Source organism: Lepidochelys kempii, chromosome 11 (assembly GCF_965140285.1).
Source record: "Lepidochelys kempii isolate rLepKem1 chromosome 11, rLepKem1.hap1, whole genome shotgun sequence".
NCBI lineage: Eukaryota > Metazoa > Chordata > Testudines > Cheloniidae > Lepidochelys > Lepidochelys kempii.
In genome coordinates, this window is record NC_136390.1 from 32,570,632 (window position 1) to 32,595,518 (window position 24,887).

Here is a 24,887-nt window from a genome sequence, read left to right on the forward strand (position 1 = left end):
CTTTTTGATCTCTGAAGGTCGTAGACTGTATAATTCATAGGCCAATATTTTCAGAAGTGATTAGGAATTCTGGGTCCTCAATTTAGAACATTATAAAGGCACCTGATTTCCAGAAGATATTGAACAACCATGCTCTAAAAGCCACCAGGCCACTTTATGGCATCTTAAAGTTGAGCACATAAAAGTTGAGGCAAAAAAATATCACTAGGCTCTTTGGAAAAATCTTGGCTACAGTCTTAATTCAAAAGTCCATTGGAATTCTTTAAAGCTCTAAGAAAAAAGAAAAGGAGTACTGTGGCACCTTAGAGACGAACAAATGTATTTGAGCATAAGCTTTCGTGAGCTACAGCTCACTTCATCGGATGCATTCAGTGGAAAATACGGTGGGGAGATTTATATACACAGAAAACATGAAACAATGGGTGTTACCATACACACTGTAAAGAGAGTGATCAGGTAAGGTGACCTATTACCAGTGGGGAGGGGATGGGGGGGAAGAGATGGACCTTTTGTAGCGATAATCAAGATGGGCCATTTCCAGCAGTTGACAAGAATGTCTGAGGAACAGCGGGGGTGGGGGGAATAAACGTGGGGAAATAGTTTTACTTTGTGTAATGACCCATCCACTCCCAGTCTTTATTCAAGCCTAAGTTAATTGTATCCAGTTTGCAAATGAATTCCAATTCAGAAGTCTCTCGTTGAAGTCTGTTTTTGAAGATTGTTTGTTATAATATTGTGACTTTTAGATCTGTAATCGAATGACCAGAGAGAGACTGAAGCTATATATATAATGGGCAAAAAAATACAATTTCAGACTACATGTTCAAAAAGATTAAAAGGCTGGTGAAGTAATGGTCTTCCTCTAAATGGCTTTGGTACAACCACACCTGGAATACTGCATTTGTTTCTGACCAATACTACTGGAAAGACATTGAATATTGTGGAAGATAAAGATTTTTATTTAAAGGTCAGTAGACAAGGAATTGATTGCTTTATGCAGAAAGATTAGAAGAGTTAAATATGTATAGTGTGGCAAAGACAATGAAGGGAGAACACAAAGGAAGTCTACAAATACATGAATGGTATAAACAATATGGAAGAAAGGAAAATACATACATACATACATATATAAGAATAATGGGATGAAACTAAGAAAGTGAACATGGTAGACTAAAAAGCTGAAAGCTTCCTGACAGCAAGATATATGAAGCATTGGAAAAATGTGCTAAAAGAGGTGACGGCCCTATCACTGCAATTTTAAAACTAGACTGAACAAAACACTAGATTTTGTATTAACAGACACTATAAAAATATCTAAATATAGACAGGGAAAGGACTGAATGATTGAATAGGTCTTTTCCATCTCTACTGTCTAATTCTAACAGATCCTTTCTTGATTAAAGACTCCGAAAGCCTTAGTTTAGTCTTAATACCAGGATGCCGGAGGTCTAGAAAACAGACTAACAATTTAGTAGATTAATTACAGTGAAATTCCACAACTAGACAAAGGGATTCATTCAGAGGACCACATCATCTTCATGCAAAGTGAAAGGGACAATGAGATGAAAATGCCTGCATCTTACTGCCTTTTAAAGATCAATCTTATTGCAAGATTGAAAGCTAAACTGAAAAGACCATGGGGAGAACCACAATCTTTCAAGGATGATAAACAGGATGTAAAAAAACAGCCCACGTCTGAATAGGGGAGGACAGATATGCAAAAGCCTTTTAAAAAGGAGCCATAGCAGGTTGAGAAAACAAGAAGTGTCCAGCAAGCCTATGCTGAAAGGGGAACATCAACAGATTTATAGATTGCATTCATGAAGTTTCATTTAGCTGCCTAAGCAATGATAATGAACTCCAAAATTTCCCTTATTTGATAAAACGAGGGTCCAAGGATGTCTGTAAATGAAAAATCTCAACTAAACATTATACAGATATTTCCTGATAAGTCTGTAAACAGGGTTTGGGTATTGAGAGCACCAAAAAACCCCATTACATCTGGATTCTCGCTCTAATCTTAACAGGGATTTCCTAAATCTAAAAGTCAAGTACCTAAAGCTACTGAAGAGACTACACTGAAGTTTTCCTAAACTCATCCAACCAACTATTCTCCAGCCAATGTGTTATAAAATTAAGATAATATCAATGAATAAAAAGAGACACTGTCAAACTAAAAACTATGTATTAAAAATGGTTGTGTTACACACACATCTTAGATAATTTAAACAAGAGTTTTAAAAATCAGATTTAGATTTCATAATATTTGCTGTTTATTGACTTTCTATACTTCATTCATCTCTATTTAGTAAATTTTGCTTCTTGTTTCTCAAGCACTAACAAAATGCTATTATATTCTGGGGGCAAATACTAAGAAAATGTTTAAATACACCCAAAACCAATTTCATTGACACTTTAAAACACAATTTTCTAACATTTGTGTTAGGTTTTGTAAAATGTTATTTTATTTTTTCAGTCCCCTACTTGTGGTCTAGTGTTCACATCTGATTGTATTTTATTTATTACCAGGTTACAAGCAATAATGATGCTGGAGGCCTTTTTTGATATCTGGGTTCTCTGTTTAGTTCTCTAAAAAACTGTATGTTACACATTTTTTCAGAGCATGATTATGCAGAATTCATTACTTACTGTAAATAGTTATATCATTTGCCTATCTATGGCATGAATGGTAAACACATTGCTTAAGCATTTTGGTCCTGATAAAGCTGGAAGGGCTGACATTGTTGCACCATTTGTATAAGATGCAGAGAATATGAATGAATTATACGAGGAGAAAAAACTTAGAAAAACTAAGAATTCCTTAGCTTTAAAAACAGAATACTGCAAAGATTTATAAATGACTATGAATTTTCTATACTATTACCACACAGTGGTTTCTATTTTTTCTTGTTTTAAATATAGGGAAGTACTCTAGTATCATACACACATACCTGTATGTGGCAATCGTTGCAAAATGCTGACTTAATGGTGACCCTGTTGGAGGGTCCTTCAGATGACAAGTCAATTGAAGAGTCATGGGAATGGACCAAATGTCCTCGCTGAAGGCCTGAACATGTGAAGTGCTGTTTACCCTCAACTTGCAATTAAATTAATGGGAGCTGAGAGGGCTTAGTGCCTTCTTTGTCACTTACCTCCTCACGGGATCAGGCCTTCAGTAAAGTTAATGGCAGTTTTGCCTGAGTAAGCCCTACTTGAACTTGGTCAAACTGATATCCCTTAAACACTTATTTTATCTGGAATTAATCTACAGAGGTAGCAAGTCAATGTCAACATTTGCCATCAGTTGCCACACAGAAGTATCCTAGATAAAAGTGTTTCCCTGTACTTACAATACAAAATAAATGTGGTATTACCATTACATATGGTGATGTTACATTTGTAAATGTATTGCTGGCATGCATCTTTATAAAACTTGTTGGCTGAAAATTCATAATAAAGCAGATGTTTTATAACAAAACATGCAATTAGCTGAAAGTTGCCCAGTTTCGGTTTTTGTTACAGGGAAAAGATTTATGAAGTTTTCAGCAAATCTGTATTGAGCTTTAACCTAGACTGCCTGGATTGATTTACAGTTTAAGGTATCTACAAAGACAACAAGGAGTCCGGTAGCACCTTAAAGACTAACAGATTTATTTGGGCATAAGCTTCACTGCATCTGAAGAAGCGGGTTGTTTTACCCACAAAAGCTTAGGCCCAAATAAATCTGTTAGTCTTTAAGTTGCCACCGGACTCCTTGTTGTTTTTGTGGATATAGACTAACACAGCTACCCCCTGATACTTGACAGTTTAAGGTAGACATCATGATAAATTTGGTGGGTTTACAGAATTTTAGACCCAAATCCAGCAAATCTGGGAGTCTTTTCTGAGTTGCACCTTTAGTTTCTGGCTTCCTTTATACCCAAATGTTTCAGTAATTTGGGAAGGAGGAAGGAAACCCATGATAAAAGGTACAGGGTGCTTTATACAGCATAACACTGTCTATGGCAAAGCACCAGTTAAGGGACACTATTAAAAGGAAGTGGTGAATTCTCCATCTCTTCACCTCTGCAATTCAAGACTGCATGTCTTTCTGGAAAATATACTTTAGTCAAACACAAGTTGTGCTTTAGTCATACAAGTTTTTGGGATGAATTCTGGGGGAAGAGTGAAATTTAATAGGCTGTGATATACAGGAGGTGAAACAAGCTGATCTAATGGTCCCTTCTGGCCTTATGCTCTATGAAACTATTACAAAATATTAAAATAAACTCAGTTTTAAAAAAATGAGTTAAAAGTATCTTCAGGTACTACAACTGTCCTGGAATTCCCCCCTTTCCCTGTATTGCCAATTTCTGTGGTTTTACATTTCCATTTTCCTTTTTTAAAAAGATAGGGTTTCTCTCCCTTATTGCTGTGTGAAACACCCATGGAAACTAAAACGCAAACTGATTGAATATAGTGAGAGAAAGAGCCAAACTGATTGTTAACAAAGTGTTATGAAATACAAATACAGAGTAATTATACAGCAACCTTAGGTGTTACTTGTAACAATAGAAGGTAAAAGATTTGTCTGAGAGAAATATAATCTTTGATTAGCACTATATGAGAACGAAGTGACACACTAACATCATAATACTACTACATTTGTTTTCATACTGCATATCTGTATGAAACATTTGTCTGTCAACAGTTATATCAACTTTGTTTGAAAGGTGAATGAAAAAACTTATTTTAAAATAGAGAAAAAGATGCTTAGGATATCAAATTTGTAGCAGCCTATGTTTAAATGCAAAATTACTGATGAGTACAATTAAAAACAAAGTAGCTGAAAGTCATATCCTTTGCCAACACCTTTATTAAGACTCTATTCTTCTCTTGCAACACTTGAAAGCATCCCTAATAGTCACCCAAGCCAGTATAAGGCATGCAGATTGCTGCTCTACTTTAGATGTTTGTCAAGTTGTCAGCAATTGCTGGAGAAGCACAGAACTCTGAACTCAGGTACTGGAGGGTCAAAAACATTTCAATTCATCTTTAAGATTAATATTACCTTTGCTATGCAGGCAGGACAAAACCAGTCACCCTCTGGTATAGTAGTGATCTTCGGCCTATGGCAGTATGTATGACAGCCTTTGTCACAGCCATCACAAAGAAGCAGAAGTTCCTCATTATCTCCCTTTCGACATATTTGGCAGTACTACAATACATGCAAAATCACTTTAATTCAGTAAGCCTCCCTTAAAAAATGTTCCTGAAATGTAGTAATATATGCCATACATTCAGCACTGGAAAATATTTTCCACATTATCTTACATACGTACAGTAGCCACAGCTATACATGTGTATACATCTATGTATTTCTATAATTTTCTCTCTCTCATGTATATGGACAACTACATAATAGGTTGTGGTTGCACTGGGATATCTGCATGGCTCGTGTACAGTGTGAGGAATTAAGCCAAAGGCGAAATGCTTACACATTACACACTTGAAAAACACATCTACATTTAACACTGATGTCAAAGCATACAAAGCAATTAATACCTTTTACATTTCACTAAATGCTGCAGAGGTATTGGATAACCACAAAAACCACTGATAGCACATATGCTATCTCAGCGACTCTGTCTCCACTTATGCCCTATGGTGGAAGTCACAATCAATTAGAATGCTCTTGTTGTCTGTCCCCAGGGTTGACATCCTAGCGCTAGAAAGCAGGGCATCCTTAGATCCCTCTGTTCTGGATCTACTCTCTTATAATCTGCCAATGCCAAGATTGGCAGCCTTTAAGATGCAGCAAGACACATCTGTTTAGTCTCACTTTGGATTTTTCATCTGGTTCAGCAGCTGGTAGGGCATTCACTGTTTGCAGATAGGGCACAGCATTTATGGGAACTGATCTTCCGTATGACTAGGCATTGGCTAATAATTTCATTGTGTAGGAAATGTAATCAATTTTAATTTTACATAAAAACAAGTTCACATGAAACAAAAGACATGATCAAAATTTAGGTTGGCCTTATACTGGGCATATGGCTAGGAGTATGTAAGCAGAGCTTTATTTAAAAAGTGAATAAATTTAAAAGTAGGTCAGTAATATGATAATTATTTGATGAAGTGAGCTGGGTAGAAAAAGAATGAGACACTGCATCCCTAAGGTTTGTGGGGAAAAACAGTCTGAAATTTTTATTTTGCATATCTTAATTGCAAGATCTAGTATGTTATATGGTTTGTAGAACTTTATAAAGTAATTACATTTTAAAATTAGTACACTATTTTAGAAAAATAATCAGAAAGGGCCTGATCCAAATCCCATGGAAATCAATGGGAAAAATTAATAAGGCTTTGGATGAGCTCCTAAATTAACTTAATACTAGCACTAAAATAATTCCAATTCATTATTAATTTTCCCACAGACTCCAGGAAATCGTGATACCTTTATATCTCTGGAGTTGTTTCTCATTACAACTTTTTTTTTGTTTTGTTGAAGTCTTAGTAAGTCCATTGCAAAAACGTACACTAGCAACAACTGGATACAGAATTTACACTAAAGATACAGCATTAAGATGGAATAGCAGCATGTTTTAGTGGTTGGTTAGTATAAGTCTAAGATGCATGTAGCTTTATGCCTTCAGCTGCACATGGTGTGGATAAATGGAAAAATAAAACACAACTAGACATTTGATTTACATTTTAAAAATAGAAAATTTGGTATTTTTATTTTCTGTGGGAGGTACATTTCTTCTCTGAGTCTCTTGATGTGGAGTGGGTCTTTAAAGTTTCAGAGTAACAGCCGTGTTAGTCTGTATTCGCAAAAAGAAAAGGAGTACTTGTGGTACCTTAGAGACTAACCAATTTATTTGAGCATGAGCTTTCGTGAGCTACAGCTCACTTCTGAACCGCCAAGGTGACGGGAGGGACAAAAGTCCATGGTCCTTGTACAGACCAGACCACGTAAATGACTCCTCACTTTCTCAACTGGAGCCAACCAGACATGTCCATATCAATACAAACTGACCTGCAATTTAGGGATTCTGATTTCATGGACAGTCATATTTGAACTCTTTCTAGACCGCTATAAAATTGAAGGTCATACTGTAAAGTGGTCAACCTGAAGAACTTTCCTGTTTTGTATTGGCTAGATAGATACAATACCTCACCATTTGCTATATGGCGGGGTGGCCAAACTGTCGCTCATGAGTTGTATGCGGCTCTTTTACAGTTAAAGTGTGGCTCCTGGAGCCCCCCATGCTCCTCCCCCATTCTCCACCTCCCAGACTTGGGGTGGAGCTCAGGACCTCTGCCTTGCAGCAAGGTGTTGAAGTAGGGGCTTCTACCTAGCAGGGAGGTGGGTCTCAGGGCTTCACCCTGGGGCACGCCTGCTGGGGCTTGGAACCTCAGAGGGCCGAGCCTGAAGCCCCAAGCCCTGGCAGGTGCCTCCCATGGGGCAGAAGCCCCTAGCCCCAGCAGGCACGCCTGGGCTCTCGAACTTCTGAAGATTGTTGTATGTTGCTCAGTGGGTCAGTAAGTTTGACCACCCCTGCTATAGGAAATACTTGGGAAATAATGCAAATAATGAAGTAAGTATTTAGCTAAGACAATAATGGCAAGTTCTTAAGTGTGGCTACTGTATATTATTCAAATGTAATTTTTATTTAGACCTCTGATCTCAGTGTCATGAGGTATTAATATTTTTCACAGACGTATTATACAGGCAAAGAGACAATTTGCGTAGCTTTGCTAGAAATGTATTAAATTAAGTGCTGGAAGTCATGGCACATGTCAGTCAAAAGCCACTGCAAATGAAAAATCTAGGCATTGAAAAGGAGCTGCTTAATAGAGAGTTAAAATACATTATTGTTAGTTTTAAAATACTGCAAATGAAGAGCTGTTATAATAAGCCTATTTAATTTTTAAAAATATTTTCTAAATTATTATTAAATACAGTCCATTTTAAATTAAACAAGTTACAGTTTGATAATCTTTGGCTGGACTATGCAGACACTGCTTAGAGAAAATTCTGTGACTTCAGGATCAGAGCCAGATGTGTTTGCAAATATTTATAAAATAGTTATTAAGAAAAAGGCAATGGATCAACCGAGGACAAAGCCAATCGTTCGAGTGCCTGATATAGCCATTTGGACCTCTCTGAAGTCGTCATACTTTTAAAGTAGGAAAAACTTCATTATGTAATATCTACCATAACATATTATATATTTCATTTTATATCTTTACATTAATGTATATTTGAATTTTATATATTAATACATATTTACAATTTATATTTTTATAAAACTATATATATCATTTAAATTTATGTAAGCTGACAGTCCACAACTGAACTAGACAAGTGAGTTTTACATGCAATTATTTTAGAGTACAAACATATTTTTGATCAGATATCTATTTGTGGGAAAAGGGGAGAAGAAATGACAGTAGCCAGCAGCATAGGAAATGGAACTCTTACTAACTTCAGCTACTAGTTGCCACTTCCAAATTCATTAATATAGATACTGTTTTGGTGAATATAGGGGAAAGATTTTAAGATGATGGATGTTTTAGACTATTCATTTGACTTATTTTCTCTAGTCCAAAGTCTGTAACTATAAAAATATGAGAGGAAAACACGAGAAAAAACAAAGTGCAATTTAAAAAAGGAAGAGGAAATTCTGAATTTTAAAAATTGTCCTATGCAATTAAAAAAAATTTTTTTGGTGTAAGTAATATCAACACCTTTCAGGACTGAGCCCTTCTACTAAATACCCACATTTCCTGTGTAATTCAATGGACAAACCCAATTGAGAAAAACTGTGATTTAAACTATACCTCACTCTCAAAGTCCCAAATTACACTTTAAGCCATTTCCGTGGTCTTTTGGCTCCTCTCGTAGTATCCATAATCTTTTGATAGGAGCATAAAACCTTATAAGCATAATTTGTATCTGTAAATTATCCTTCAATTATCTATCTAGAAATACAAAGCATACCTAATGGGTAGAAGTGGGATATTACTTGCTTGTTCAAAAATGAGGAGAGGGGCTAATAACTTAAAAAAAAAAATGCTTTCTACAGTGCCCACCATATTACACTGACAATACTGGATCACAATATTGGGTCATAAAGCAATTTTGAGCTAGTTTTAACAATCCAATAATTGGATGAAGATGTTTACAAGTTAACATTTCAACATTATATACTTAACACTTAACTGTAAAAGTTCTCTTTGATGAATGTTAGAGCAGTCTTAAAACTTAATTTTCAGAAATTTGAGGTTCAAAGGTTCATGCAAATTTTTACACATGCATTTGCATGCTTTTTTGTATGTGCAATTAACACAGCTCTACTTGTTAAACGGGCATGTGTATGAGGAGATGGACATTACAACTCACTTGCTTATATATCTGCCCAGTTTGCATGTTCACTCGTGATAAGTGGGCATGGAAAGAAGCCACATACATTTTGGAGCATCTCAACTTTCTGAAAAATCAAGCCTTTAATTACAGTATGTGACAATGAGTCTTCATGAAGCTAACATCATAGATGAGTAATTTTCAGTAATATGGTGTCCTCCACGGAAATGCCTATTTTATACCTACATGTTAATTTCAAAGAATAATTGACACCTTAAAAATAAAGCAACCAGTGGAAGAGCTTTCCATTATAGGAAGTTTCACAATGCTGAATTTGGCAAAAGTGAAATCTGTACGATTTATGCTCATAAGTGCACTACGTACAGTTTAACTGTAGTAAGTTTTAGAAGCGGTAAGAGAGACATTAGTAATCACAGTATCTTAAAGTGGGGAAATAGGACACAGCAAAGTTTAGTTACAGTATTTCTTAAATGAAAAACACTTACAACTTTCATAATAGATTTTTCCCATGCTATTGATTTCTGTAACTGCTGAATGCACAGAGCTACCTGTGCAGCACTGCGAGCTTCTGACAATGCCCTTCTCCATACCCTTAGCCCTGGAGCAATATCCTCTTCAATTCTGCATTGAAATACAGAGAAATTAAGTAGGTCACATCCATGTTTGCTGATCTCTGAACATGGAACAATCATTATCACATTGAAAGCCAAGCAATGACGAAACGTACACAGCCAATAAGTATAAGGTTTAAGCAACTAAATTTGATGTAGTGCACAGACTGTGGCTACGTGCCTCAAAGCTTAGTCACAACCAGTTAAATGTAAGATAACTTTGCAGGATTATCAACATACATAACAAAAAATATTTACAAAGCACCATGCAGAATAACATGATCCATATGGATCACAGACATACAAGAAGATACATAGATAACAGGCAATAGAAAATAGGCTCCAATTAGCAAAGAAGCACAATAATTTTTCAAGTTAATCTCAATAACCTACCCGTCACCATCACCACTAATGGATGGTGCAGGAGCAGGGACAGTAACTGTGCCCACATTATCCAGTTTGATCTGAATGGTGGTACTTAAGGGGCTCTTCAGATACCTTCGCTCTATGTTCCGCTCCAAGTCAGCAAGCCTGGTTACAGCTATATCTAGAGGGTTGTCACTCTTCCGCTCTAGAGCACTGGTATTGCCTTCTTCTCCTCCAGCACAGTCTCCATCATGCTTCTTATACAATTTAGTAAATGACTTATGTTCATAATATACCAGATCTTCCCTCTCCGATGCAGGCTCAGGACACATCCAGCCCTATATTTAGTAGAGAGGTTTACACATTGTTTGGTGCTGTAACTGGATAAGTGTGGGAATAATGGAATTTTGTATTGTATTAACCTAAAAAATTCAGGTACTGTCTTCAGCAGATGTCAGTAGTTAGTAATCAGCTTTTTACCCTGTCTTTCTCAAACTATTCAGATAATTAAAACAATGAATCCTAAAATATAAGCATAGCCAAATCATTAGCAGAGTGGTCTCTCAGCAGTAGCATTCACACAGAGCCCTCTGGAAGCATCAAGTTCCATTAGTCTCTGAGGGCAGACCATTACAACAGATTTCTCATTCTGACAGGAAGGACCCTGCCAGGTCCCAGACCTCAAACCACAGGAGGCAATGTGCAACCCATGACATGGAAATAACATCCAACTCTCCACTCTACTCCAGTCCAAACATCATATCCAGATTGCAGAAAGACTGCTGGGCCTACAATCATCTTGCATAACGCCATGATTGTAATAGTGACCAGAAAGTCCTGAGCTGCTTCAGATTCACAATCCATGTGGTACATAGTTCCTCATATGCATGGGGTGTATTCCATTATTCCACCATCCCCAAAACAAAGAAGTTGAAATGCTCTTTTATTTATTTTAAAGAACAACAACAAACCCACACAGACATATAATGGTGGCACAAAGTGCTACAGCTAAATGACTAAGCTATCCCATACCCATCAAATCTTTGCAGTTAAAAACAGGTCATCACCTAAAATGGCATTATTCCCACCACAATGAAAGGCACAGGGCTGTGTGTGCTATAAGGGAATATTCTGGGGGCTGCCACTCTGAGGATCTTTATCCAAAGATTTAACTGTAATAAAAAGTAATACTATACTCTATGTTTCCTTTGATGTTTGAAATAGGAAGAGAAAGTGAGAAAACATTCCAGCTTCTGTGATACAAATATAGTGAAATTATATTGGATTTGTTCCATTTGTGGACTATAAAATTAATGAGAAGGCAGTTATCCCTAACAGCAAAAGAACTGCAAATACTGGTTTTAAATTCTTACCACTTTAATAACAACATTTTTGAAGAGGGATTTTACTGAAAGGCAGTTTTACCTTAACTTGCAAACTAGCTGATACAACTCTCCGTTCTAGGTCTTCCACCTGGTGAAGAATAGCCAGATCAATCTCCATTGCTTGCTCTTCTACTGACCAGTTCTCCACAACGTCTCGAGTTACCTGGTTTTCCTCATTTTCGTTTATTTCAATAATTGCAACTGTATTTGGGAGTTGAAATTGTATTATTTTATTTTAATTAACATTGTAACTGATTTTTGCAAACTCAAACCTGTTACATTAAAAAAGTGTTTAATGGTCATTATATAAACTTACTCTTAATATATCCAATGTGACCGCTTAATTTTGTATTGATCTTGTCACAGATGCTTAAAGAATTGCAATATCTAGGGTGGGGGCACGTCGAGTATGCACTGCAGTATGTAGCACTGTGAAGGTTCCGGGCAGGCTGAAAAGATTGGCATAACTCAGTCAGGTCCCCAGGACTATCTGTGTTATGATGGCGGCTCTCCAGCTACCAGAGCTATCCAGTATCGAGAGGGTACAAAGGTGTTTTAAAGACACTTTAAACCCCCTCCTCTCTGGCTGCAAGTTCTGTGTTGAAGCCAATATCCTTTTTTCATGAAAAGAAACATACCTAGTTAAGTGAACTAATTATTAGATATTGGCCTGAACCAAAAGCTCACATCTGGACAAGCCGAGCGTTTGAGAAGTTCTAGTCTGGATCCAAATGTACCTCAGATTCACCTCTATTTATTATCCTTATACCAATCAAACATTCATATCAGTTACATACCATCTTTGTTCTTGATGCAGGCCAAAGTAATGTAATCCATGTGTTTCTGTATTTGCTTCTGTAAGGCCTTCTCTCTTATTCCCCTGAGATGTAGTACTTTAAGCAAAGCTTTTAGGTCCTCTGGATCAATAATTCTCCACCAGCCAAATTGCATTTCTAAATCAAGACAAGTTTGTAAATCTTTTACAAGCATTTTAAACATGAAGCACTATTACAATCAGATTTATTTCAAGAAATCATGCAAACAAATGTTCTGATAGTGCAGCAACATTAGAGGAACTCAACATTTAGACAGTTCTGGCACATTACTGCATTATGCTTACCTTCTGGTATGGGTTTTGGGCTAGGATAATCTACTGGCTTGGCTACTTCAACTCCTGTAGAGGGAGCAGAAGCGGTTTTTTCAGTTTGTGGTACCGGTGATTCACTTTTACTTGTAGGAACATTGGGTGTCAAAAATGAGTTACCATTTCCTTCTGACAATCCTAACCCTGATCCAACACTAGGTAAGGGAGATGAAAATGGAAGGTTTGAAGTAAGAACTCCTGTAGGCCATCCACAAAATTGAAGTCCCATTATAGGTAATCCAGTCTTCATCTGCTGTATCAAAAATATTTTTAAAACATTACTATTAATTCTATTACTAGTGTGGAGCCCCCAGAAACCTGGATTAGGATTAGTCAACCCTTGTGCTAGGCATAATAAAAACACAAAAGAAGCCTTGATCCCTGCCTTGAAGAATTTAAAAACCTAAGATGCCAAGTCACACAAACAGCTAGTAACCCTATATGGCGAATGTTTAGAAAACTGTTGCTTCTGATGACCACACTTCCGAAAATTACTATTAGTAGTTATATTTTTTTTCCATTCAATTGCCAACTTCTTTATATAAACACAAATGATTTGAAACAGTACACACAAAATCACACAAATTGTTAATTTAAAGATCCCGGTTTGCCTACTAATCTACCAATCTAAATCTTTTTAGCAAATAGTACTTGGCTGCATAAAAAAACATTTCTAAGAATGAGCTACATTTTACAATGTTTTTTTTTTAAAAAAAAAAAATACAAGGAACAAAGGTACAATTTCAATGGTATGATCAGCTCTCAGAAGGAATTTTGCCTGAGTAAGGACTGCATGATCAGAAACCTTAGATTGTAATTAAGTACCAACCTGAAGTGATGATAATGCAAAAGGACTTATTCCCATAGGACTCTGTACAGAGGTTGAAGTGATATGAGGAGATGGAACTGGTGAAGGTGATTTTGAGGGAGGATTTGAATGCAGAGTTAGTGAAGAAGAAGCAGCTGGTGTATCTGAATGGGTAACTGATGTATCATCACATGGTATTCTCGGTAAAAGGCTGAACCACTGTCTGCTCTTTTCTGTAAGAGTCTTTAACAACTGGTCATTTGGAATTAATGGAGAATTGTAAAACTTCCCTGGCCCACTTGCAATGGGATTAAAAAGATTATTAGAATCTGACTTTTCAGAGCTGCTTTGTGATATGGTGGGCTGAAGGCTGCAGAGAGAGTTTTTAGAGTTATTTTGATAAGATAACGCACACCCATTTGCTGCACTGCCACTGGGTTTTTGTGACAGAATGTCAGATTCAGGAGACATCTTTGCTACCTCCAACAGTTTGCTTAGCTTTGAAAAAGAGCCAGGTTTCTGTAGAAACAAATTAGTGTTATCCTTTTCCTTAAGATCTTCTTTCTGCTCACAGTGACTTGTATTTACACAGTTTAATTTTTCCTCTGAGGTCTCAAACATCTCTTCTTTGATATGTATACTTTCTGCTTTTTTTAACTTCTCTTTTTCTTTTGCAATTTCTTCTAGACCTGAAAAATTGAAAAAACTGTAAACTTTAAATATCACAGAAGAACCATATAACTTAGATCATTCCTGTAAGCAAGTTTTATATAAAGAATAACTTCATCAGTCACTTCCACGTGCTCTAGACCGTCATGTACTCTATGAAATTGCCTTCAAGCTCTGAAAAATATTTTGTAAAAGGATACACAACACTCAAATATACTTTACACTGTACCTCAGTGTGGACGAAATTTCACAGCCAACTCAAAACAGTTTGGAAAGAGGTTTATAACAAAAATGCTCACAGACCCTTCTCATACTGTTGTAAATTGTATTGTGTTTTTTTCCCCTCACCAAATCTAAAACGGATTTAAACTTTGCTATGCATCAGAGATGAAAAACTGGACCCACTGAAATTAGTAACAAACTCATATTGAGTTCAACAAGGCCAGGATTTTGCCCAAGAGATTGCTAAGAGATTCACTTAACTTGCATACAGAACACCACTGGAATTCTGAAGCACTTTGTCACTTCTAATTTCTTTGGAAGGGACAAAATTTTTCTAGCTTTGTGCTTGTGAAACTTACCATTGACTGCAGAATTACCAAAAAGTTTCACGTTCTACTCTCCTGGTGTGGATATTTGCTTTTAAGTTTATAGGCTATTTCCATAAACTCTCAGCCCATAGTGGGGGGAGAAGAAAGAATGAAGACCACAAATAAATAAATAAATAAATAATCTATTTCACAAATTGGATGTCTCCAAAGATAGAAATAGGACATTAAATTCCCCGCTTTCTTTTAATTAAAAAATTAATTGGGTGGATTGCAAATTTTAATTACCAAATACTAGAGGCTACTTGTACCTGTTTTACTCATTACCTGAAATAAATTATTTGAAGAACCTACACAATGTAATGATTGGGATATAGAGATAGATAAGTATATAAATGGATAGAATAGTTTAAATAGCTAAACAATTTACAATACAAAATCCTAAGGTTCAGCGTCCATGTCAGCTTGAATATCTTTGAGGTGGGGAAGGACCAGATTTATAAATGGGGGAAAAAACTGTTCTGTTCTCTCTTCTCTCCCATTCTCCCTTCAATCCTCTATCTTCCTCTGCCCATATTAACATATGTCAACGAGCATCAATAAGAATCTTCAAAAAGAACAAAAGAAGGAGAAATGGTAGGAACAGGGAGGAAAGAGAAGGAAAAGCACTCAGCATGGCAGCCATTTGCTTAGTTTCTGCATCAGTTAGTGCAGCTGCATAATTACAGATAAACAGGGCCCCTATTTATCATCTATGGCTGGTAACTCCTGCAGGGGTTATTTGCACATTCTGCAAAACCAGAATAATTTCAACAAGGAAAAAAGCACAATAGCAAGGAAAATGCACTGCTATAATTTTGCATCTCTCTTTCTGAATTTTTAATGCACCCACCGCTCTAGTAACAGGTTTCAGAGTAACAGCCGTGTTAGTCTGTATTCGCAAAAAGAAAAGGAGTACTTGTGGCACCTTAGAGAGTAACCAATTGTGCCACAAGTACTCCTTTTCTTTTCGCTCTAGTAATGTATCTGGGTACCAATAATGTTGAATTTACCAAGAGATCCAAAACGGGCTTGACAGGAAAAAACAATTTAGGGAACTGCACAGGTAAAAGCGTGAGAGGGAGGTATTTTTGATAACTGGACAGATGGCTTAGAGTTCTATGCATCCAGTTTCAAGTTACCTACACCCAGGAACTATCGGTTTCAAAACTCAGCAGGGCCAACCTCATCCTTCTGAGGTAATAAACTGACTACTATGCAATTTACTGAAAAGGGGATAAAGTGGGCAAGGAGACATCTTGCAGATGAGATCTTAAAAACGTAAGTACCCTTGATCTGCATAGACCTTAACAATCCCTCTAGACTAATTTATAAGAACATGGGTCTGTCCTGGTGTTTTTGGCCAAAATTTCCATAGCACCTCCAGAGAGGTAGCTCTAGTTCCGTGGTTCTCTGCATATAGTTTGTAAAGCTCTTTGGGATTCCCTAGGCTAAAATACACTATATGGAATACTATTACTGTACAATTGAAGACACTTTGGAAAACAGGAAAAGAAACACAAGCACTACAGCATTTGACAGTCAACTTCTACTTCCATATAACTTTTGGTGTTTGCACAGCAGTTTCTAATTCAGAGCATACTATAATGAGCGGATGGTGAAAGAGAGGTCCTACAGCGCACACACAATATTAGCAAGCTACCTTTGGGATCATGATTAGGTTTAGGTGAGACTTTGTGATTCAGGTTTCAAGTCAAATCAGGGCTCAGGTTTCACTCTGATAGTACTGAAATCTTTGGGGATGGGTGTGAGAGATACCTAGAATGCATCTTCCGAGGAGTTCTTGGAGAGATTTTTGCCATCTTGGGCCAAAATCTTGAGAAAATGGCGGGTTTTGGCTGCATCCAAACCAGAACTGAAAAAATGGATCTGTTCTGGAACCAAAATCATGGGTTGGATCTATATCCAGGAATTCTAATGAGTGAATTCTAAAATTCACATGCATCTAGACTTAAGGTTAATTAAAAAAAAAAAAAAGTTTGTGGAATAGGTATATATTAACTATCAAAATCAGCAACTTCATTTAAATTTTAGTAAAATAGACTTTAATGTCTCTTGGCGGGGAATTCAGGTCACTCAGAAAAAAAGAGGAGCATAAAACCATGTTATGGGTTAATAAAGAAATTATTGTTTTAGCAGAGAACTGAAAAGGCAGTATTTTATTGTATAACAATTATGTTCCATTTTATTTCACACCATATATGTAATCTCTAAACACAAAACATTCTGAATATCTGCATAAACCCTGAGAGAATTAAAACAAACAAAAAGAAATGCTTCTTCATACATTCTGTGGTCAACCTGCAGAATTCATTGCCACAGAAAATAGAGAGAAATAGTTTAGCCACTGTCAAGGCTGATTCCCCACTAAGGTGGGGGCCCACAAGGATTTTAAAAATTAATACTGGCCACTCCAGGCTGGTATTAAACTCCCAAGGTCACAGCTTCTCTCTGACCTTGGATGGGCAGATGTTGCCACCACCCAAATGCAAAACCCCTTGAAACCCAGGAAGGCACTCTTGGGAATTCCTTCCTGTGGGGTGCCTTCAAGCCCTTTCACACATCCCCACCCCCCAGAGAAGAGCTGAGAAAGGAGAACAAAGAAATCAGCTGTTGCCACGAGCTAACTAAAAAACATGTGCACAAACTTCTTAAGACACAAAAATCCAAATCCAGTTCTTAAAAAAGTTAAATTTTATTAAAAACAAAAAGAAAATATATCTGAAAACTGAGGCTATTCCTAGATTTTTACAAGAGCAATTCCAAAAATTAAGCACCCAAAATAGTTTCTGGGGGTTCAGCTTAAAGGTTACAAGCAACAAAAGCATCCGGGTTTAGCAGAGGAATCCACAAGCCATAAGAAATAAACAAAATAAACCTAATCATGTTTTTCTACACATTTTCTGATCTACTTACATATCTGGGTTCCAAATAAGCAATTCTAGGTCTGACTGATGATTTTCATACCTGGCCTTCAGCTTCTCACAGCATAACTGCTGCCCTGTTCCCCTCTTCTCCGGAGAGCAACAACAGACACACAGAGAAAGGGAAGTTTTTTCCCAATTTTAAACAGTTCTAGCCCTCCCATTGGCTCTTTTGGTCAGGTGCCCACTCCCTTCTTTTTACCTATGGGCTTTTTTAACCCTTTACAGGTAAAGCAAGTAGAAAACAGCTACCAAGAGGGATTTTATAGCTAACTGGGTGTCCTTAAAAGGAAGATCTCTTTCCCCCCGCCCCCCCGCTTCATTTATCACAGCAACATTAAAGGATTTCATATGCAGCTACACTAGCTACAACACTAGCTACTACACTAATCAAAAATTAACAAAAGGATATTAATTCTCTGTTTCAAGCGATAAATTAACCAACTGAAAATCAGAAAAACTCCCCTTAGCCTCATCAAACAGCACTGCACAAATAGCTAGGGCTATCACAGGTTAGTTTTTAGCCTTCTCCTGAAGGTAATAGGCCATTTTTGGAGACACAATTAACAGACTAGATGCACAGGTGGTATACTCTTGTACGGTAATTTCTAGAATGACTCCTTTATGGTACTTACCTTCACCACTTTCCATGCCTTCCACAAAAATACCCCCACACTGGGGTAGAATCCAATACCGGCGTCTGTAACGATCCTGACCAAACATCATTGACCGTAAAGAGTGAGAGGCTTCAAATAACTTCCTTCTGTATTGGCTTTGTTGCTGTTTAAAAAAAAAAACAGGGGTAGGGGATTATAATTCAGTGGGGGAAAAAAATCAGTTGTTACAGTATAAAATATCTGTTCAGGCAAGGTCAAATGACAGCTCAGTGGCCACATGAGCATACGGTTTCCCAGACACTTTACTTGGGATATTTCACACAAGTGTTTTATCTAAAAAGCCAAATTGTCTTCAAATAATCAGCTCGGGCACTCTTTGATATATCCTAAATTTATCAGCGTCACCGTAAGGATGCATTCTGCAGTAGTATGTTCTGTATTTTAATATCAACGTTCAGAGAACAACAGAATCCATGATTTCATTGTACTGGAACAGACAAGATCCTATCAATTATGCAATACAGTAAATGGTGTTCGGAGTGCTGAAGGTACCCAGCGCAGCGTGAGATTCTGTAGCTCCTGATGAGAAACCAATGAATATTTCAATTCGCTTAGAGAAATGAGTTCAGTAATATCTAAAGATAAAGCCTGTATTCAAACACAAAGTACTCTTTGGGAGGAGTGGAGAAATCTAACAGGAATTTCAGTTAGTTTACCCTCTCCTTCCTCTGTTAAACTGGCACTCTTGGAAGCAGTGTAGAATTCCCAGAACTGGGAGTTTATTGCAGCTGGGAGCAGTAGGCAAACCAATGACAGAGGCTGAAAGGATGAACTCTCTTTTAATAAATAAATTAATTAATTAAATTAAATAGGTACACTATAGAATCCCAATTCGTCAAATTTTCCCCATTCTATTCTCCTTATCTACTAACCAGTTTCCCTTCCTATACCGACTGCCATTATGTAAACACCTGATTCTACTGTACTACTCAAAAACATATGCAACTCTTCAGAAACTGAATAAGCAGCTATTCAAGTCTATGCAGCTTTGGGCCGTAGTCTAGGCACCTGGCTATTTTAGAATTCAGGAATGGTCTTCACCATTGCAAGGTTCAAAACAAATTTGACTTGTCTTCCTCACCAAAAAGTACCCTATAAATCCTACAAATTTATAGAGGGACTGATATTGTGGAGGTTTCTTGCAAGTTTCTTTGTGCTATTATCTTAAGTAACTCCTCACTTAATGTTGTAGGTATGTTCCTGAAAAATGCAACTTTAAGCGAAACAACATTAAACGAATCCAATTTCCCCATAAGAATTAATGTAAATGGGGAGGTTAGGTTCCAGGGAAATTTTTTTTTGCAAGACAAAAGGCATTATATACATTTTAAACAATATTAAATAAGGAATTTAATACAGGTATTAAACAGGCTGGCAGCCCCCCAAACAGCTAGTTTGCGGCATTCAGGAGGCAGGGGAGGGAGGTGGGAGACTGCGTGCCGCGTCCTTGCTCCTCCCCCCCCCCCCAGCCCCCTGAACACCTCAAACCAGCTGAATGGCGCGGGCAGGAGGCGGGGGAGGCTGTGCGCTGCGTCCTTGCTCCTCCCCCAGCCTCCTGAATGCTGCAAGACAGCTGACTGCTGCGGGCAGGAGCAGCACGGGGAAGGCACTGATCTTCGGGGTCCGCCGGTGGGTGGGAGGCGCTGGGGAGAGGCATGGAGGGGCTGCCAGCCATGGACAAAGCAGGCAGCCAAACGACGTTATAGGGGAGCATCGCACAATTTTAAACTAGCATGTTCTGTAATGGAGCAGGGACGTAAGATCGAAACAAAGTTAAGCGAGACGACGTTAAGTGGGGAGTTACTGTATGTGTCACCTCTAGTCTATTCTTTTTTGTTCTCATCTTTCCTTTCCCTATAACATCACAGTGCTTTTAATACCCCATAGTAGTTCTATGGACAATGGCAGCACTCACTCAGGAAATCCTACAGAAGTATATTCACATTTAACCTTACTTATATTGCCTCCATCCTTTGGAAAACATAAAGCTATTAATACTAGAGCTCACCCTTTAACTGGTGGTGACAAATTCACTTAGCACCCCATGTGCTTAATTTAAAAGCAATGGGCCAAGTTAACTGGTCTCCTCTCTACAATGCCTGGGAACTAGGTTCTGAAGGTCAACCAATAGCAGGAGTGAGCAAGTAATTACAAATCAGGTTTGAAAGGGAAAATCACATACAGGACATTTCAGGAGAGCAGGTCTCTTTGTATTAATTTAGATGGAATATATGGGCTAAAGTTGTTAATGTGACCCTGACTGTCCAACAGTAAGCACTTTTAAATAAGGTTCAGGGTCTCATCCTGCTTAGTACATGGCAATCACACTATTAAAGATATAGAAAATAAGGGAAAACAGTTACAGCATTTGAAATGTAAAGCATTAAATAAGACTTTCATTTTAACAACATCCCTTATTCCCTCTCTTTTAGCTGAAGATAGTTTTCAGAAGGAAAAAACCAGTCTTTTAAATGGTATTTCGGAGGCTAACAACTGTCCTTTGGGGGGAAAGAGAAGTTAGTTAGCTGAGATGGGCTGGAGCTGTTATTGTTGCTGTTGTTAAAGCCCAATCCCATTTCCTAAGACAACAAACACGCAAAAGGAGAGAGAACAGAACAGCAAAGATAGAAAATGCACCTTCTGTTTCTGGTGTTGACTTTCACTTGCAATCTCACTGCTGGAAAAACAGCCATGGCACACGATCTTACGAGCCACTCCGAGACCTGGCAAACTTGTACAACCATTGGCCTATTTCGGTACTGCTTATAGTTGCCACTTTCTGGTAACAAGCTTACAGCAGGGTTGCAAAATATGCAGTCTTGGTTGGCTAAGCCAGACTCTTATTAAACAAGAGGCAAAAGGAGACAGGAAAGAAAAGAAATAAGGTGGGGAAGGAAAAGAACACACAGAGGGTGGGTGGAGGTGGCAAAGTCACACATCCCAGCTGGTGTTTGGGATTTAGTTGGAGGTGGCAGTGGTGGTGATGTCATCTGGGTAGGTCTCTTTGTCCTAGTCTGGCCAGAACATCTCTCAGGATCAAGATGAAGAAGGCCTGGTGTCCCACAATATGGTGGGGGTGGCAGCCATGATGGTGAATCTCACTCCAATGGCCAATTTTTCTCCTTGAAGTCTCTTTCTCTCCTAAAAGGGAGTGGTGGGTACAACAGCCCGTCGCCTCATTATTTTATCCACACAATTGAACCTAAATTTCCAGCACACCAATTCTGGTTCACTGATCTCTGGTTCCACGCTTTTCTTGTTTACCAAGCATTATTTTTACACAGTCCTTGAGTTGTATCAGTAGGCCTTTTTGTTCGACTAACTTTCTCGCATTGGCAACTTTTCCTATCAACAATTGTAGTTATAGGTTATTGTGATACTTTATGAACTTCTACTCAGTTTTCACAGTTGAGCTCACAATTAGGGTAAATTTGCAGGTCCAAGTATCGCAAAAGGCCCCACTATCAAGGGATGGGTTCTGGACAGTATTCACCAGGGACTGAGAGAAAAGACACCTAAAGAAGGGTGGTTGGTAAACTGATATCCTGCGAGAGTGAAAGTAAAAACATCAGCAGTAGATAAGTTGAGAGCTGATTAACTGGAAGTAAAAGCACTAGTTAGAAGGTTAGGGAGTTGAGGAAATATGTGAGGGTTGGGAGGGAATCAACCACAAGTACATGGAGAATGGGAGGAAAAGCAACAATGGGAAGATAAGCTGGGATCTGTGTCTCCTTCTGCCCTGTCAAAGAAGCCCATGCAGAGAAAGTGCTAGAGGCAGAAAAAACAGATAAGACAGACACTAAAACTGATGGAAATCTCTTACCTTGGTGAGTTTTTCAATCTGTTTCTCTAACTCTTCAACACTTGCTGCCTGGTCCCCATCATCCTACACCCAATAAATACAAAGTCATGATAGTTTATGTCAGGATAATGTAATGCTACTACATCCTACTAATGCTACAGTACAAGAGCTTCATGTAACAAATATGTCATGTCGAATCTGTGGGACAAATTCTACCCTAAGACATGGATGCAACTCCCATTGACCTCAGTGGGAGTTGTGTGGAGAAGTTGGAACTATTTGTTTGTGGAACATATGTGATATGCAAACTATACCTTTACTTCTACAAAAGTATTATAAATCTTCCTTCCCAAGATGTATATGTATGGGGAGAGTGGGTGGCCAGTCGACTTTGTCCATTTACAGGAAAAAAATAATTCACCTTGCAGGTGCACACTTAAAACTATAATTTAGTTTATTAAGTTTAATAAAGTTGTGTGTTCTTTTACACTCATTTTTAAGAGTTTTTCTCACATTAAATAATGGAATAATGTCAGAATCTGATCAATCAGTATTTGGAGAGAGAGAATTTGGAGTCTTCTTTCAACATTCACAAGAAAATGCAAAGCCACTTTAAATGACAAAAATTTGTATGGGAATTACTAGTACTGCTCTTATTCATTTTTAAAGAGAGACCTTCTATGATTGAAAACTGTAAGCTTTAAATTCTGCTTGATGAAATTACAACTAGAAATAAGGATCATTTCCATAAGAATTTTAATTCAATTCAGTGAGCTCTGGGCGAACTATAGTACGGTTCCAAGAGAGTTCTATAACATTCCTGGGAAGTCTCAATTACCCCTCACCCTGAAGCAGAAGATAGTAGTCTCCCCTATGTGATTTTTTGTGTGAACAGCTGAAATTATACCTCATATACTTTAAAGGTGAACTGAAAAGCAAAAATGAAACTGGAGTGAAACCCAGAAATGCGTGTTAAATTCCAACAATAACCATGATGCAGTGGTATGAGGAAGGGAGGCATTCCACACAGAGATAAGATTTAATTAACCTTTACAAAAATCATTCTAACCTTTTGTGAAATTCTTTTTGTACTTCTTGGCTCACAAACGCAGCATTGTGAAACATCACACATAACATGGGTTGCAATGGGACTTTCTGTATTTATCACAGATATCACATTCTGGGATATCTTAAGTGAACCAGAAAACACCAAGACTTTTTCACACAGTTAAAAATAATTAGAAAAGGTTAGTTAAAGGTTATTTCTCTGTTGAATGTCCCCCACTCCTGGTACCCAGCCTGGTCACTGTGGTATTTAACATAGTTTTAGGGAAAACTCAAATTTCATTTTTGCATTTAATGACATCAGAAGTCTGTAGGACTGATTGATAGAGCTGTGAGTTAAAGAAGACACACAGGTCCATGGAGTCTTCCAGTCTTCACAGATAAGACTTTATGAAGTAGGTCTTCCTGCTTAAACATTATTGTCTACTGTCCTTTTTTTGCAAGCTATCCATATTTTGTATTTCCAAGAGGATTGCATTTCTAAAGGTTCACTCTTTTTGCTTATGGGACCATTCACACACAAAGATTTTCTGGCAGTATCTCCTATATTCATTCACAAGGACAGAAAGACAGCAGGAAGGGATTACTATAATTCCATACACAATCCAGAATGGTGGCCAGAAGGAGAGTTCCTCCAGCTGATGTTTACTTTTTAATCAAAGGTATTTGTATGGATTTGAGTGTAACCACTAGTTTGCATATAAAGCACTGTACAAACATTAGTCAGTCATTCTCACAACACAATTGTGAGGTACTGTAGGTAAAGAAATACAACCACCTTATTTTACAGATTGGTAAAATGACAGAAAGAAAGGTGATGTGACTTGTTGGAGGCCATATAGCAAACTAGAGCAAAAGGCAGGATTCAAATTTAGCATTTTTTTGGCTCCTTTCCCAGGCTTCTTCCACCAGACCACACTGTTGGACTTGTGTGATGTTGCTTGAGATTCTGTGGAATTTCTATAAAAAGCTCAGTTTGCTATAACAAAGACAGTTCAGTTTAATAAGGTAATAAATATTCGTAATGACCCGCTGTCATAAATATAAAGGGAATGGTAACCACCTTTCTGTATACAGAACTTTAAAATCCTTCCTGGCCAGAGGCAAAACCCTTTCACCTGTAAAGGGTTAAGAAGCTAAGATAACCTCGCTGGCACCTGACCAAAATGACCAATGAGGAGACAAGATTCTTTCAAAGGCTGGGGAGGAGGGGGGACAAAGGGTCTGTCTGTCTGTGTGATGCTTTTGCTGGGAACAGATCAGGAATGCTCTTCAGAACTTCTGTTAAGTTAGTAAGTAATCTAGCTAGAAATGCATTAGATTTCCTTTTGTTAAATGGCTGGTAAAATAGGTTGTGCTGAATGGAATGTATATTCCTGTTTTTGTGTCTTTTTGTAACTTATGGTTTTGCCTAGAGGGATTCTCTGTGTTTTTAATTACCCTGTAACGTATTTTACA

The 24,887-nt window shown here is 37.7% G+C and overlaps 1 protein-coding gene across 12 annotated transcripts in view; it reads right to left on the reverse strand.

Moving 5' to 3' along the window:
* BAZ2B (bromodomain adjacent to zinc finger domain 2B) overlaps positions 1 to 24,887 on the reverse strand; it is a 353,162-nt gene that overhangs the window by 13,306 nt on the left and 314,969 nt on the right. For 7 of the 12 annotated variants that reach the window (XM_073305577.2, XM_078847946.1, XM_078847939.1 and 4 more), the window contains 9 exons: positions 22,386 to 22,448; positions 18,521 to 18,665; positions 13,706 to 14,373; positions 12,853 to 13,129; positions 12,530 to 12,685; positions 11,773 to 11,933; positions 10,375 to 10,685; positions 9,856 to 9,991; positions 5,051 to 5,197 (listed from right to left, as the gene is read on the reverse strand). In XM_073305577.2, coding sequence (XP_073161678.2) covers positions 5,051 to 5,197; positions 9,856 to 9,991; positions 10,375 to 10,685; positions 11,773 to 11,933; positions 12,530 to 12,685; positions 12,853 to 13,129; positions 13,706 to 14,373; positions 18,521 to 18,665; positions 22,386 to 22,448 — 2,064 coding nt within the window. The remainder of the gene's footprint in view (positions 1 to 5,050; positions 5,198 to 9,855; positions 9,992 to 10,374; positions 10,686 to 11,772; positions 11,934 to 12,529; positions 12,686 to 12,852; positions 13,130 to 13,705; positions 14,374 to 18,520; positions 18,666 to 22,385; positions 22,449 to 24,887) is intronic. The other 5 variants (XM_073305587.2, XM_073305585.2, XM_078847944.1 and 2 more) reach the window with 2 other exon arrangements.